Source organism: Hemicordylus capensis, chromosome 2, assembly GCF_027244095.1.
Source record: "Hemicordylus capensis ecotype Gifberg chromosome 2, rHemCap1.1.pri, whole genome shotgun sequence".
NCBI lineage: Eukaryota > Metazoa > Chordata > Lepidosauria > Squamata > Cordylidae > Hemicordylus > Hemicordylus capensis.
Window position 1 is genome coordinate 183,843,961 of NC_069658.1, and position 15,924 is coordinate 183,859,884.

General features: G+C 43.8%; 1 protein-coding gene across 4 annotated transcripts in view; it reads left to right on the forward strand.

Moving 5' to 3' along the window:
• The window catches only part of ARHGAP4 (Rho GTPase activating protein 4), a 69,417-nt gene that overhangs the window by 16,276 nt on the left and 37,217 nt on the right, over positions 1 to 15,924 (forward strand). For 3 of the 4 annotated variants that reach the window (XR_008316344.1, XM_053296956.1, XM_053296957.1), the window contains exons 2-6: positions 7,225 to 7,427; positions 10,140 to 10,295; positions 10,930 to 10,992; positions 11,420 to 11,611; positions 15,348 to 15,476. Coding sequence is in view for 3 of the 4 variants with exons in the window: in XM_053296956.1 (XP_053152931.1) it covers positions 7,225 to 7,427; positions 10,140 to 10,295; positions 10,930 to 10,992; positions 11,420 to 11,611; positions 15,348 to 15,476 (743 nt within the window). In the remaining variant the exon portion in view is untranslated. Of the gene's footprint in view, positions 1 to 7,224; positions 7,428 to 8,357; positions 8,414 to 10,132; positions 10,296 to 10,929; positions 10,993 to 11,419; positions 11,612 to 15,347; positions 15,477 to 15,924 lie in introns of those variants that run through there. The other variant, XM_053296958.1, reaches the window with a different exon arrangement.

Below are 15,924 nucleotides of genomic sequence, written 5' to 3' on the forward strand. Positions count from 1 at the left end.
CTCATTGCAAGGATTGGTTCCTTCCCTGCCTGACCCACATGCGGGTGTTGCTGGCACTCTGTCCTGTGATTGGTACATGCCAGTGGTGTTGGCATGGCCATTGAATGAGTGGCTGGTGGACTTGTACCTTTATAGGATTCCTCCGCCCGCCCCGCCCCCCGCCCCCAATCCTTATTTTCTCCTCCCATCTTGTTCTGGAAGTGCCATAGGATCCTGACAGTGAAAATAACACTGGTGGTATAAATGGTCACTGGTATAACTGGGAGCATAGGATTGCTCTGTAAAAGAGGCAAATGGGAACCAGATTTGAGGATTTGACTTGAAGAGCACAGTCCACTGAATGTAGACAGAGATGGCATGGCCTAGTTGATAATTTTGTTGCAGACTTGTTTTACAGAACTTGGTAGCTTTTGATATAGAGTATGCATTGATAGATGAGCAGTTGTTAGGTGGTAGGAATCTGTGTGCTTCACTGAGTCATGCTGGAGAAATTAGTTGCATGTGAGAGTGAAGATTTCACAGACCATGGAGGCATTTTTGAAATGAGGTATATTGGTGGTAGATGTTGGAGGGAAGAGGTTCATGAGTGGCTGGGATATTTTTATAAGCCATTGTTGCATAAACATTTTATACTGTTTCTTGGACCCCAGTGTTCCTCTTTTGAAAAAGGGGCTAGCTACTAATTTAGATAATTGGGGCATTGGTTCCTTTAGAGACAGTCTTACTCAACGGAGGCATGGTGAGGTTGTTTTTCCATGTTGGAAACAAATTTAATCTTCTTGAAATGCCATGCTAGCCTCTGACTTTGCCTTTGGGGAAAGGATTCAAAGTGTGTTTTTGGTTTTTAATAAATAAAGGAGAAAAAAGCATCCATCCTGAAAGCAGCAGTTGTTGCCAAAATCACTGTGACGATGTGAATGTTGTATTGATGGCATGGAAGGCCACTCATATATGAAAATGCTTAGAAATCTGAAGATATTTTTGTTTTGGCATATGTTCAGTAATGAATGTCCTGAAGCAATGTAAAAGATGTTTCGCTTTGGAGAGTATATAGAATTATGGATTAGAAATACTTTAGTAAATACAAATTTACTTGAATTCATGGGTATTAAATATTAAAATACAGTTCCCTACACTCTGCTGCAGGGGTGGCCAGCCTGAGGCTCTCCAGCTGCAGCTAGGGAGGATGGGAGTTGTAGTCTTAACAACAACTGGGTAGCTCAGGTTAGCCACCCTCTAGTGTGATTAAAAACCTGAAGCCAGGATGAAGTTATGCAGATAAGGAGCCAGTTTGATTCTCTGTGGGAGGGTCACCAAGAGCAGGCTTAGTGCCCATAATATACCATCAATACCTGTGAGTGCACCTTTTCCTTTTTTCCAATCAGTTTTACAATGAATTGCTTCGATTAACTCATGGGGAAGAAAAAAAACTGTTGTTGGGAATGCTGTTGGAAGAAAGGCAAAGCCTGCTCTCCGCGCCTGACACTGAATCACCTAACCCTTACTGACAGGGATCAGCAGAGACTGTGTATGTGTACATGCCATGCACCAAGGGTCTTTGCAATATATGCTCGTACCCATGCATATCCTGCTGGCCATAATGCAAGGCATTTTGCTAGTTGCTAATATAAGCTGTCTGTTGATGTGTTATCAGATGGGGGGGGGGAATACTGCTGATACGTGAGAGGAAGATCAACATTTGTTTTCCTAAGAAGGCTCTTGTCTGCTTTGTATTTTTCTAAAAATCTCAGTGTTTTAACTTAATAGAAATTTATTAATCAGGTATACAAATGTTTGGTTTCACAATACATGTAATCATCCAATCTTGACACTGGCATTGCAGTGCTGGCAAAGGTGCCGATAAGGTTAACTAACACGATCAGGGGGCTGGAGCACCTTCTCTATGAGGAAAGGCTGAAGTATTTGGGCCTCTTTAGTTTGCTAAAAATATGAAGGACAGATTTCTACAATTCTGCATAGAGTGGAGAAACGGATTAGAGGGAATTTTCTTTCTCTCTCTCTCTCATATAATACTAGAACTCTGAGTCATCTAGTGACATTGATTGGCAGGAGATTCTAGGCCAGACCTGCACAACATATGGCCCGGGGGCTGGATCCGGCCCGAAGGGACTTTTTTGCCAGCCCGCAGATAGAAATATCCTACAGCAACAGCAGGAGCCATGAAGAGCTCTTGGCCTGTCCTCCTGACTAGCAGCAGCGGCTCAATGCAGGTGATTGCTCGAGACCAGATATTTTGTGCCCCTAGGCTGGAGCCCACTGACACCATCCATCTTTCCTTTCTTCTTTCCCCCTGACTCCAACCCTACTTTCATTAATGTTTTTAATAATTTTAATGTTAAAATTAATGTGCTGACTGTCATGGTTGGCTATGGCCCACATTTGAGGTGTGCAACCCTGTTCTAGACAGACGAAACACTAGTGCATTATTCACACAGTGTATTATGAAATTTGCTGCCATGGGATGTGGTGATGGCCACTCTCTTTAAGAGGAAACTGGACAAGTTCATGGACAAGAGGTCTGTCACTGATGGACTGTTAGTCCTGATGGCTATGTGGAGCCTTCATGTGCCAATGGAACTTCTCATTGGTGCAGTGGCAGGAAAGAGCTACTGCTTTCAAGCTCCACTTGTGGACACCTGGTTGGCCACTATGCGAAACAAGATACTGACTTGGTGGACCTTTGGTCTGATCCAGCAGATCCTTTTGGTCCTTTGGTCTGCTCCCAGGGGCAGAGCAATGCTGGAGTGGGCCTTGGGACGAAAAGTGAAGATGTGCTCCTGCCCCACTTCACCTTCTTCAGAGAAGTGTGGGGAGGAGTGCAAAGAGCAAGTTGTCATTCAACCAACGGCGCCCCCTCCAGGGGCCCAGGGTCATCCACCACCTGCCAGAGCTCGGTTTTAGCGATGTGCCTAGCGGCTCTTAGGAAAATTCCTTTAATATTTCTATTATTTGCATAATAATATTCAATAAAAGGAGACCAGACTTCTAAACTATTTTTGTCCTCTGAAATCCATACGCTCTCTAATAATAGGATGAGGTAGAATTTTATATTCCCTCATACTTTTATAGCTGCATTTGTTACTTTCTAGAATCTCTCAGTAATTGTGTTTCTCACAGATGATTAGAAATCTGTGTCACATTCTTTATGTGGTCAACAGTTACTAACCTTGTAGTTTTCTAAAGTGTATGTTTACAACATCAAATAGTAACGACTGCTAACATAATGAATACATTAGAAAAAGGTTGGGTATTCTTACCCATCTCTAGTCATACTGTTTCTTTTCCTTGAACATAAGAATCTGTCTTATTTAGACCATTGGTCCTTCTGTCCATAAAATCATGCATGGTGTGGAGTTGATAGAGAGAAGTTTTTCTCCCTCTCACATAACACTAGAACCATGGGTCATCCCATGAAACCAGTTGCCAAGAAATGTAGGACTGATAAAAGGAAGTATGTTTTCACACAACATATAATCAATCTATGGAATTCTCTGCCACAAGATGTGGTGACAGCCAACAGCCTGGATGGCTTTAAGAGGGGTTTAGATAAAATCATGGAGGACAGGTCTATCAATGGCTACTAGTCTGAGGGCTGTAGGCCACCTCCTGCCTCAGAGGCAAGATGCCTCTCAATACCAGTTGCAGGGGAGCAACAGCAGGAGAGAGGGCATGCCCTCGCCTCTTGCCTATGGGCTTCCAGTGGCATCTGGTGGGCCACGGTGCGAAACAGGATGCTGGACTAGATAGGCCTTGGGCCTGATCCAGCAGGGCTTTTTCTTATGTTCTTATCTAGCTCAAAGTTGTCTCAATTTGGGCCCCCAGATATGAATGGACTACATCTCTCTTCATGGCTAAAGGCCATTGTGACTGGGGATGATGTACTCCAACTACATCTGGGGACCCATGTTTGAGAACCCATGGTCTACAGCAACTAGCGACAGCCCTCCATGGTGTCCGATCCAGGGACCTATCTGGACATGCCAGGGATGGAACCTGGGATTTTTCTGTCTGCAAAGGAGGTGTTCTGCCATGGAGCTGTGGTCCGTCCTCCTAGTTCACTGTTTAGAAACCAAAAGAGTGGAGCCTTGAGCAGTGTAAAACGAGGGGCTCAGACAGGGATCTTTGATAGAAGAATAGGGATGTCACAGAAACGTCTCTGTTTTTGTCTGTGAACCTGAAAGACGACATTACCCTTGGCAAAACACACATACCACACACACAACTATGCTGGTGTAATGACAGTAGGAACAAAAGACTTCTGGCAAGTGAGTGCTTAAAGGCAAACAGTTTGGGGAAACTACCAGCAAACTGAAACCTGTGGCAGCAAGAGTTGCACGGTGTTGAGTCATGTTTACCTGTTCCTTGCTTCAGCCCCCTCTGGCACTATCTTTTAAAATTTGTGGTAGCAGCAAATATTCCAACTGGAGCAAGTAGAGTTTGATTCAGTGGTGTCCAAATTTCTTGCCTTTAGGGAACCCGTTCTATATTTATTTGTCTGCCGAGAAATCTTTGTATGTTGGAGAAGATTCTGGGGCATATTCTAAGGGGCACTCTTGGATCATGAGCAGAGCTAGTGAAGTGTGTTGGGCGGGCCTCACTGTTTCCTCTATGTGAGCCGAGAATGCTCAGAACACTCTCCCATGCTGCACATTACTAGGGAAGATTAGTAGCAGTGAGTGGGCAAGTTGTTCAGGGAAACCTGCCCATAATTATGAGTCTTCTCTTCAAGGTTCTGATGAGCTTCTGAAAAACCCCAGTGTTCCCAAGAAGATGGGCTGGAAATACCATTTTAACTATTTTAATGGCATGTAACTTGCTGAGCTACCTACTTTCCCACACTGATGTGCTGTTTTCTCTTGAATCTTGTTGGCAAAAAGTTTAAGAATGTCTATGTTTTTGATGTCTCTAATCTCCATTGATATATATTCTCAGAGTCCTCTAATTTGTGTTTGAAGAAGTTAATTTTAGAGGGTCATCAGGAGATAATTGTGCATACAGCTGGGTTTGCATATCATAGCTGAGTGTAGTGGAAAGCTTGGTGTATGTTTAGCTTAAACTTGCCAACAGACACAGGGGTGTGTTAGAACTTTCCTTCCTAAGCAGTTTTATTATTTAACTTTCCAACCAAACTGGCACTTTCAGGTAGTGGGAAACCCTGTGTATGAATACATGCCTCTGTTTGTAGTTGTGTGCCTATGGGTGGGGGTGGGTGAGTGAGAGAGAGACACAGTTGTGCATGAAAGCATGTACATGTGTCTTCAGGCCAAATAAAACTGGCCGGCTTCCTCACCTCCATCTAGACTCAGCTGTTGTATGAGCCTCCTTAAGCGAGGTGTGAGCTCCGGGCTACACCTTGCCACAATCTAGTTCTTGTGTGTGTTCATTGAGCAAGGAAGTGATCTACGCCAGACATGTTCTACTAAGAGTAGTTTCACACATTGTGCAGAAGCTGATCTGAGTTTGCTGCTGAGTATTCACGTTTAGCAAGGAGCTGCAGCCAGCTTTGGTTTTATGATGAGTCTACCTATATGCATATGTGTTTCCAAAATTGTTTTTGGTTCATTCCCACTCTAAATATGTAGTCTAGACAAAATCGCCTTATGCATGACGCTTTCGTGAAATGGCTCTTAAGTCTTAGATTTTCAAATAGTGGGGCAAGCCATCCTGGAGAATGTGGTGTACCCAGAGAGGGGAGAAGAGGGTCCTGAGACAAGTGGAGCATTTCCCCCCTGTGTACTGGTCTCTGGAACAGATGATTGGTTCTGAATTTTAAAGGGCAGCAATAAGGAACCAAAAAGCAGAGTAGATTTAGAAAACTCAGTTTGAAAGGGGGGAAAACCCATTTGGTAGTCCCTTCCTTTTGTATAATTAAATGCCCATCCTAATTTTAAATCAAGATCCTTATTTTGCTTTGAGGAGTGTGAACATCACCAGATAGAGTGCCACCTCTCTCTGATTTTTCTCTTCTTTTTTAAACTTTATTTTATGGGGCGTAAGCAGTTGTGTTTGTCTGGAGGTAAACAATGGTTTTGAAGAGAGCTGAAAGTGGTTTGAATGAGGTATTGCTTTCCATGATGTACACACACATTAATTTTGTCCTGTTATTGGCTCTGGTCAAATAGGTTTTGCAAGGGTGCACAACGTTGCATCAGTTGTATCACAGCAGAAGCATACTCACCACATTGTATATAGACATAACTCTTCATCCGCACAGTCAAGCTTTGTAAAAACTAGTTCTGTCACTGACTGGCTGGTTACTACCTGAAACATCATAAGCCTGTTACTCTACCCTGCGCCCGCTTGGCACATCCCCAGAACAGTTTTGCAACTAGATTTCTCTTTAGTAAATCTAAGTGACAAAGAAATGTTTGCATGCATAAATATTAATGCAACTCATTAAAATATAAAAGACAAACAGTGTGCCAGAAACATGGGGGAAGGGGCAAGACAGCAACTCAATAACCATTGTTGATTGCTGGTATTTTAAGGAATGAGAAACAGTTCCCTGTCCCCAAAGGCGTCACAATCCTAAAAAGAAATTGAAGGGAGACACCAGCAACAGTCACTGAAGGGGCTCGATGTTGGACTGAATAGGGACAGTTGCTCTCTCCTTCTGCTAAATACAGAAAGTCCCCAACTTACAAACGGGTTGTGTTCCAAAAGTACATTTGTAAATCAGATGTTCATAACTTGGAATGCATATAGTTCCCAAGAGTGATAACTTGTTTGTAAGTGTGGGTTGAAATTTTAAGTTGGGGACTTCTTTAATGTAATACGTTATAGAGCTTTGTTTGTAAGTATGGGTGTTTGTAAGTCAAGTGATTGAAACTCAGGGAGTGCCTGTATAAACCAGTCACCACTTTGAAAGATGCCTCTTTGTCCAGTGAGCAGCAGTGTGACTACCTGATGCTGTGTGAAGGTGGGAGGAAGTTGGGCTCAGTCTGCAAGAGAAAGACAAATGGTGAGACCTGTTTAAAGGTACATTTTCTGTATATACCACATATTTTTGAAACCATACAGAAACCTGTTTCCCAGAGGCAAAAGTGGGATGAGAACCATGCAAACGGCAATTCCTCTTTCAGTCTCCTTCAGCTCTCTGGGGGAAAAAAAATTAAATGTAAAAACTACTGTCTCCCTAGCCTCAGGTAATCTAGGCCCCCCAACCTACCCAGACTCTGTGTGATCTTTGCTTCTCTCTTCCAGAAATGCGTTGGCAGATGGGGGAGCAGGTCCGAGGCCTTGACTCTCAAGCAGAGAGTCGGCAGCAGTTACTGCAAGATGTGGCTGACTTTCTGCGCCGGAAGGCTGAGGTGGAGCAAGAGTATTCTCGGGGACTGGAGAAGCTGTCTGAACGCTTCTCTGCTAAGATTCGAGGTTCCAAGGAGCATCAGAATTTCAGGCAAGGCCTTTGCGTTCTTCAAAGGTTGGAAAGGTCAGCCAGGTTGGACAGGGGCCTTTAGGATAATTTATTATTTTACATTTTTTATATCCCGCCCTTCCTCCAAGGAGCCCAGAGCGGTGTACTACGTACTTGAGTTTCTCCTCACAACCATCCTGTGAAGTAGGTTAGGCCGAGAGAGAAGTGACTGGCCCAGAGTCACCCAGCTAGTCTCATGGCTGAATGGGGATTTGAACTCGGGTCTCCCCGGTCCTAGTCCAGCACTCTAACCACTGCACCATGCTGGCTCTTTTATGATGACGATACAGAGTAATGGAGAGGTGTTTGTGTTATAAAGTTGTGACAGGGCTGGATTAACCAATAAGGTGCAGCTTTAGTCCCTCAGATGTTTAGGGCCCCCTTTAAGCCATGGTTCTAGAAATTTAGACCTCCCATTTCCAATCCTGTTCTCTCATTAGCCTCAGGCCCATCATAATCTTAATCTGGCCTGTTAAGGAAATGATTAGCAGCACTTCTGTCCATTTACTATCATCACTAGAGCCTTACCCTGAAATGATGTGAGCCGCTCTTCTTAGACAGCAGGTTTTGGGTGCCACTAAAAGATGGCAGATTGTGTAGGGTGGGTTGTATTTTGTGGTTTGTTTTGTTTAAAACTACCATAGGGGAAGTTAGTACATTGAGAGCCCAGCTGGATCAGGCCCAAGGTCTGTCTAGACCAGCATCTTGTTTCCCACAGTAGCCCTCCAGATGATGCTTTTGGGAAGCCTACAAGCAGGAGATGGGCATGCCCCCTGTCCTGGTGTTGCTCTGATGTAATTGGTATTCAGAGGCTTCTTGCCTCTGAATCGAGCCATTTATAGGCCATGAATCTAGCCACTGATGGACCTGTCCTCCATGAATTTGTCTGGGCCCCATTTAAACCCATCCAAGCTGGTCACCATCCCCACATCCTGTGGCAGAGTTCCATATGTTAATTATGTGCTGTGTGAAAAAGTATTTCTTTTTGTCAGTCCTAAATTTCCTGGCAATCAGTTTCATAGGATGACCCCTGATTCTAGTGTTGTGTGCGAGAGGGAGAAGAATTTCTCTCTATTCACTCTCTCCACACCATGCATCATTTTATAAACCTCTGTTGTGTCTCCCCTTAGTCAATATTTTTTCTAAACAAAAAAACCCAAGATACTGTTGTCTGGCCTAGTAAAGAAGGTGCTGTAGACCCTGATTGTTTTGCTTGCCCTCTTCTGTACCTCTTTCAGTTCTATAATATCCTTCTTGAGATATGGTGACCAGAACTGTACGCGGTACTCCAGATGTGTCCGCACCATAGATTTGTATAATAAAAGCAAGTAGTTGAGGAAGACACTGAGTTGGTAGAGGAGACAAGATGTGGGTAGAGGAGAGAGGGAGGCTGCTGATGGTGGTGAGCAGTGGGCAGAGACTAAGGGGTAAGACTGGCCCAGTCTGGGAGCTCGAAGTCCTCTTTAAATGTCTGAATGTTTCTCTGAGCCCTCTTCAACGACTGATGCATTCTTTTGTTGTTACAACTACTCAAAATATTGTGGACCTCATGATACTGCCAGATATTGTCAGATAATGAGCAGATTTGTTGTGTGTCAGTGAGTTACTGCGTTGTTGAATTTGTGCGGTACCTCCAATAAAAGGGGGAATATGCAAGCATCAACATTCTGAATTTAAGTATTTCGTGGGAGCTTATAGAGAGCAGGAAAAGTGTGGTGGCCAAATCTTGCCCCTACATTGGAACAACAGGAAGTGGAAAGCAGTAAACACAACAAACAGGAGCATTTTGTGCTCACTATAAAGTTATAATGGATTCCCTTGCACTGAGCACACAGCACTGTAGGAAATGAGTGAAACAAGCTAGGTTAGGTTCCCGGCTGGCTGACAATTGGCAGAAAATGGCCGAAAATTGACTGAATTTTGCAGGGGTGGGCTTCTTACCATGCCATGCTGCTCCTCCTGTGTCATGCTGGGCCCCTAAACTGGCCAAAAACCGGCATGTCCCCCCCACTTTTTTAACAAGGACAGGAGCCATTTTGTGGCTCCTTTGAAGAAAACGGTGGCTGGCAATGACCTACGTGATAATTTCCTGCCACCTGCAGATACATGAGGATGGCATCTCCCACCCACCCACCCCCATATATGCCAAGGTTGGATGTCTTTTCCCCAACTACAGATACGCAAATCCGTGGATGTAGAATCTGTGGATAACGAGGTCCACCTGTATTGGGAAATGACTGTCATATTGAAGTTTTTTTGGGCCTAAATTTTTCATTTTAAAAGCGGACCAGAGTACAGGTACCCTCAATTGCAAGGAAGTGTACAGATAGGAAGTGTACTACTGTGTGTACACATAATATATGAGTAATTGTATATATGTACAAATCTGTATATGTATACACTGTACACAGATTTTGCTTGCATCAAACATACCTTAATAGGCTTTTTATGTACTGTATTTGTATTCCCTCTTTCCAAAGCTCAAGGCAGCTTGAAAATAATAAATTAAAAACAATGAAAAGTTGGTTTAAAAGAATGCATAGGTGAAAGACAGATCAGTGCCCCAAGGAGCATACAGTTTAAATTTAGGTTTTAGAGGGATTGAAAAAGGCAACAGAGAGGCAAGGCCAACGAGGGATGAAAGCAAGCAGTATGTCCAGTCAGAGACTAAAGGATATGCCTGTTTCCCTGCAGGAAAGACCAGAACCTGCCATCTCCCTTGAATTGCTGGTACACGATCCTCAACCAGACGCGGCAGGCAAGCCGGGATCACGGTGCGCTGAGTGAAATCTACACAGGCCACCTGGCACTGCGGTTGGGGCACATCAGTGAGGATGTGGGGCGACTGGCCCGGAAAGTAGGTGCCTTGGAGGGTAGAAGGCTGGGTTTCTGTTAGGGCTGCCTTGCCCTCTGGACAGGGCTTTAAGCTGGGTACTTGTCCAAGGTGCTGGGCCTGCAAGAGGTGCCCTTGTGTGGCAGCAGCCACCAGCTCTTCCCGTTGCCTCTGCTGAAGCCCTGCTTTGACCTCAGTAGCCAGCAGCTCTTTTTGCTGATCAAAAATGGAAGAGAGATAGACAGAAGCCTTTTATGGCTCTTCAGCAACTGCATCGGAATATGCTCCCCAACCCCTTCCAGGTCAGTTCAGATCTGGCTGGAAGTCAGTTTTGTGGCTGCTGGGCAGGTGCGGTGACTTCTCTCTAACTCTGCCCCTAAACTAGTTCATGAGCCTGCTGGGGTGGTCTGGGCCATCTGGGGGGATGAATGTTCACTGTGATTTTTGACAAGCTCTGTACCCCTAGCAATGGAAAATAGGTGATAGCATTGCAATATTTGCAGCTTTCCGTGTGTTACTGGAAACATATTTTATGAAAGATGAAAGCTGATATTCTCAGCCTGTTGAAGAATAAACTCCAAACAGTTTTCACAGAACTGCATAGTGAACACAGTCCTGGGAAGCCTGACTTCCATTCCTCCTTTTCCTCCCTCATCAGAGCAAAGAGATGGAGCAACAGATGCAGGATGAGCTGCTAAAAGCAATTTCAGAGTTGCAGACGGTAAGTGAGCAGAGTGGGGCTGGTGATGTTGGAATGGTGCTGATGGTCTTGTAGAGGTGTCGGGGATCAAGACCTTTTAATTTGAGTGGAATTGTTTTTTTAATGCATTTGGTTCTGAAGTGTAGTGCAAAATCCTCACTTCTCGCTTCTAGAGAAAGCTAGGCCAAGTGTGGGTGCGTGGAGCTTAATATGTGAAGCCATCATAACACACTGAATAACCACCTTAACTTGCAATTTCCATGCTTTTTAGAGCATAAGTGAAAACTAAAAACACTTTAATTCTCATCTTAAACCAATTTTTTTTTTGCTATTTTGATTTATTTGGGTGTTTTTTGTTTTAAAGGCACTCTGTGTGTGTGTGTTTGTGTGTGCGTGTTCCAGCCAGCTGTAGGTTGGTCAACATTTGACCCACTCTGTGTCCATACAGGCTATGAAGACATATCAGACATACCGCATTGACTGCCTGAATGCTGAGGCAAAGTTGCGTGAGGCTGAGCGACAAGAGGAGAAACGTAGTGGTGGGAGGCACACCGACCCTGGTGGGTCACCTGGTGGGGCAGGGCTTGACAAGACGCCCCGTCGCACTTCACTCCGGAAGGTTGAGCGTATGCTGGAAAAGGTAGGAAGAGGAAAACTGGGAGGCAGAAAGGCCTATGGAATGGAGCCTGTTACTAGAGGGTGTGGGGCTTTCTAAAAATATGCTGGAAGATTCTAGGGGCAATGGCTGGCTATTAATTAGGGCCATTAACCAACTAAATAATGTTACTTGTTTGTCTCCTTTTTAAATTGATCAGTTAAATGTGAACTGTACTTGCATATTATCAAAACTTCATTATAGTTGCCTTTTAGAGCTATTGAAGGAAGTGTGTGAGAACTCAGAATGTAATAAACAAAGTAGCACACCTTGTTAGACAGAAAATGCCATCTTTAGTATTAAACATGTTGTTTTTCTCTTACTGTTCCCGAGATGTACTCGCATCAAAATAGCTTCCAACAAAAGTGTACACTTAACTTGCAGCATCCCCAGTTACAATTGGCCTTCACTGATGATAATTGATTTTGACTGATTAATTGGTTTAAACTTAAGTGGATGAATCTCTCCAAACTTTTCTAAAAAAAGAAGAAGAAATGAAAAGAAAATTAACTGATTATCAACTATTTTGGAGGGATTTTAATATGGATTACATTATCCCTCACTGAACATAATCCTAGCAGTCAAGTTGTGAACCCATCCCTCATGTTAGTACAACACCAGACTCTTACAGATAATAAACCTAGCAAGGTTACTAGAGTTTCTGTTTTTGTCTCTAAGGGTCAAACTAGACTTGTGCACACAGACATGCTATAGAGGCTCTTAATCAGAATTGCCGCCTCTTTAACTAAAAACAGCTGCAGGGGTCTTCACTGCTGAAATGGAGGATAGCTATTTCCCTTTGCACAATTTTTCAGCTGAAAAGTGCTGCCCCAACCAGCTCTTTGCCCTAAAGTGGTGATTTGCAGGAAGTTAACACTTCAGGGGCTAATAGCCACTTTGAAGGGGGCAGTTTTGGGGTGGAAAATGGTGCTAGTTTTAATGAAATAAGAGGTACTTCAGGTTCAGAGCACAACTCTGTAGCACTTCTTTATGTACACGTCTTGTTTGACCCTAATAGCTGTGATGTACATAACCTAGGGGTTATGTACATTGTCCTGACAATGTTCTTGGTATTCTTCTCTGTGGTCTTGGAGATGACCGTTTGGCTTTACCATATTGTGCCAATATTTTCTGTTTTGTGCCCCATTTTATTTTGTATCTTTTCTAGTCTGGGTTTCATTGGTAGACTCAGGAACTCTGTTCCTTGGGTGGGTTTCATTGGTAGACTCAGGTACTCTGTTCCTTGGGTGGGTTTCATTTGTAGACTCAGGAACTCTGTTCCTTGGGTGGGTTTCATTGGTAGACTCAGGAACTCTGTTCCTTGGGTGGGTTTCATTGGTAGACTCAGGTACTCTGTTCCTTGGGTGTCTTGGAATTGTATTTCCCCAGTCCACTCAAGTTGTGCTTTCACTGTCTTCTTATACCCCTCCTATACAAGAAAGGCTAAAATCTTGTAGTATAAACTCTGTGGCTTAAGGATTCAACCAAGAGGATGTTTCTCTTCCTTCTGACTCAAAAAGGTGTGTGTTCCCAGAAGTCAGCAGGCCAACTCCAGACTGATCACTGTCAATATTATCTTCAGGGAACAGTTCCTCTAAACAAACTTTGTTTGTTTGTTTATCTATTTATTGAATTTATATACTGCCAGAGAGGCTTATCCTTTACTTATTCTGAGTTGTGAATACATTGAGCTATTAGTGATGTTGCTGAGGAAGCTTTGTACTGAAATTCATCCAGCATATATAACTACTTTGCCTTTTTACTGAAAGACTTAATGAATACATACAAATACAAATACTTATATACCGCTTTTCGACTAAAGTTCCCAAAGCGGTTTACACAGAGACAACAATAATAAAGTAATAAGACGGATCCCTGTCCCCAAAGGGCTCCCAGTCTAAAAAGAAACAAAGTAGACACCAGCAGCAGCCACTGGCGGGATGCTGTGCTGGGGCTAGCATCTGCAAGGTTTGATTCTATTATTAGAGACCTTGTTAAATCTTCATTTTTCACTTAGGGTAGTGATAGCCAAAAGAGATTGTGAGGAGCTCCAAAAGAACCACTCCAAACTTGGGGAGTGGGCAACAAGAGGGCAAATATGGTTCAGTGTTAACAAGTGTAAAGTGATGCATATTGGTGGCGGTGGGGGGGACGACCCCTACTTCACATATACACTAATGGGGTCTGAGCTGTCAGTGACTGACCAGGAGAGGGATCTTGGGCTCATGGTGGACAGCTCATTGAAAGTGTTGACTCAGTGTGCGGCAGCTGTGGAAAATGTCAGTTTCATGCTTGGAATTATTAGGAAGGGGTTTGAAAACAAAACTTCTAATATTGTAATGTCCTTATACAAAACTATGATGAGGCCACATTTGAAGTACTGTTTGCAGTTCTGGTCACCATATCTTAAGAAGGACATTGTAGAAGTGGAAAAGGTGCAGACGAGGGCAGCCAAGATGATCAGGGGCCTAGAGTCATGTATGGTGTGGAGAAAGTTGATAGAGAGAAAATTTTCTCCCTCTCGCATAACACTAGAACCAGGGGTTATCCCATGAAACTGATTGCCAAGAAATTTAGGACCTACAAAAGGAAATACTTTTTCATACACCATATAATCAACCTATGGAATTCTCTCCCACAAGATGTGGTGACATCCAACAGACCGGATGGCTTTAAGAGGGATTTAGATAAATTAATGGAGGACAGATCTGTCGATGGCTACTGGAGGGCTATAGGCCACCTCCAGCCTCAGAGGCAAGATGCCTCTAAATACCAGTTACAGGGGAGTAGCAGAAGGAGAGAGGGCATGCCCTCAGCTCCTGCCTGTGGGTTTCCCAGAGGCATCTGGTGGGCCACTGTGTGAAGCAGGATGCTGGACTAGATGGGCCCTTGGGCCTGATCCAGCAGGATTTTTCTTATGTTCATTAATAAATGATGGATTCTTGTTGGTATTGATCTAACCATTATGTTGCATATATTTTGCTTCCCTTTTTTTTAAATAGCAAGTGCTTTGATTCTTCATATTTGGCCCCTTCATCATTTGTCTTCTGTAAATATGCATATCACGAAAAGATCAGTATAGATGCCTTTTTGCGAAGATGAAGGATGTGGGAGGCAATATACAGTGTAATAAAAATAGTACTAATTGGTAGAAGAAAAGGCCATCTTCTTAATACTTAATAAATAGCAAGCTATTAAGAAGATGGCCTTTTTATTAAGAGGTCATCTTTTCAATACTTAACCCTTCTTACACATCAGAAATAAATTAGTCTTAAAGAAATAAACAAATGGGCCTTTAACTCTCAATCACATTCATTCAAATTAGCCCCTGCCAGTTAGTCAGTTAAGCTTCAAATTGGCAGATCTACTTATTGAAACTTTCCTAAACATTTCTGAGAAGTTGCAAAGCACTGCTCCAATGGAACCAGGCAGTATTTATGGGGAACCCATTAGAGGAAGGGGCTGCAATAGATTTTGAGGCGAAGGATGTTAGAGAGGGTAATTGGAAAAGGAAAGCTGGGCTAGCTTTCTTCTCTCCCACCACCAAAAATAGTGTGGGATGACTTCCTTCCTCACTGAATACTTCTTACACTACCACTGCTGTTTGAGACTCGTATGTGGGTAGCCCGCTGAGGAAGATTGTGGCCACTGTTTGTGAGAGCTCGATCTTTTCTAAGACTCTAGGTGTAGTTTGATCCTCATTATTTTCCAACCCCTGCAGAGACAGGCAAAGTTTCTGGAGAGCAAGCTGAAATGTGCCAAGGCCCGGAATGACTACCTGTTGAGCCTGCACGCTGCGAATGCCGCCATCAGCAACTATTACTTACGCGACGTTGCTAATCTGCTGGAAGTGAGTCCATTCCCCATTTTCCCACCCCACCCCACCCCCTATGAGGAAGGTGAAAGTAAACCAGCAGCACAAGAATCAGGACCACATGGTCAGTTGGGCTCTCTGTGTGACTCTCTCTCATACCTTACATCATTTCTAAGCGGCAGATATATATTGGTAACTATCAGGGCTGCCTTCAAAGAATCCTGGAAAGTTTAGTTGGGTGAGAATGTTGAGAATTCTGTTAGACCCCACTAGGCACACCCCTCCCCTGTTTCATCAGTAGCAGTCTGTATGGGTGGGATGGATGGAAAATGAGCTGCAGGCGTAGTGCATTCCCACTCTCCTCTCCCCTCCCCTGCTGCTGTGTTAATCCCGGGTGCATTAGCTGGTCAGCTCCCAGAAAGGGGAACAAGGCAACAGATCAGTCCCCGCATGCCTTGGGTTAACACAGTAGCGGGGAAGGCGA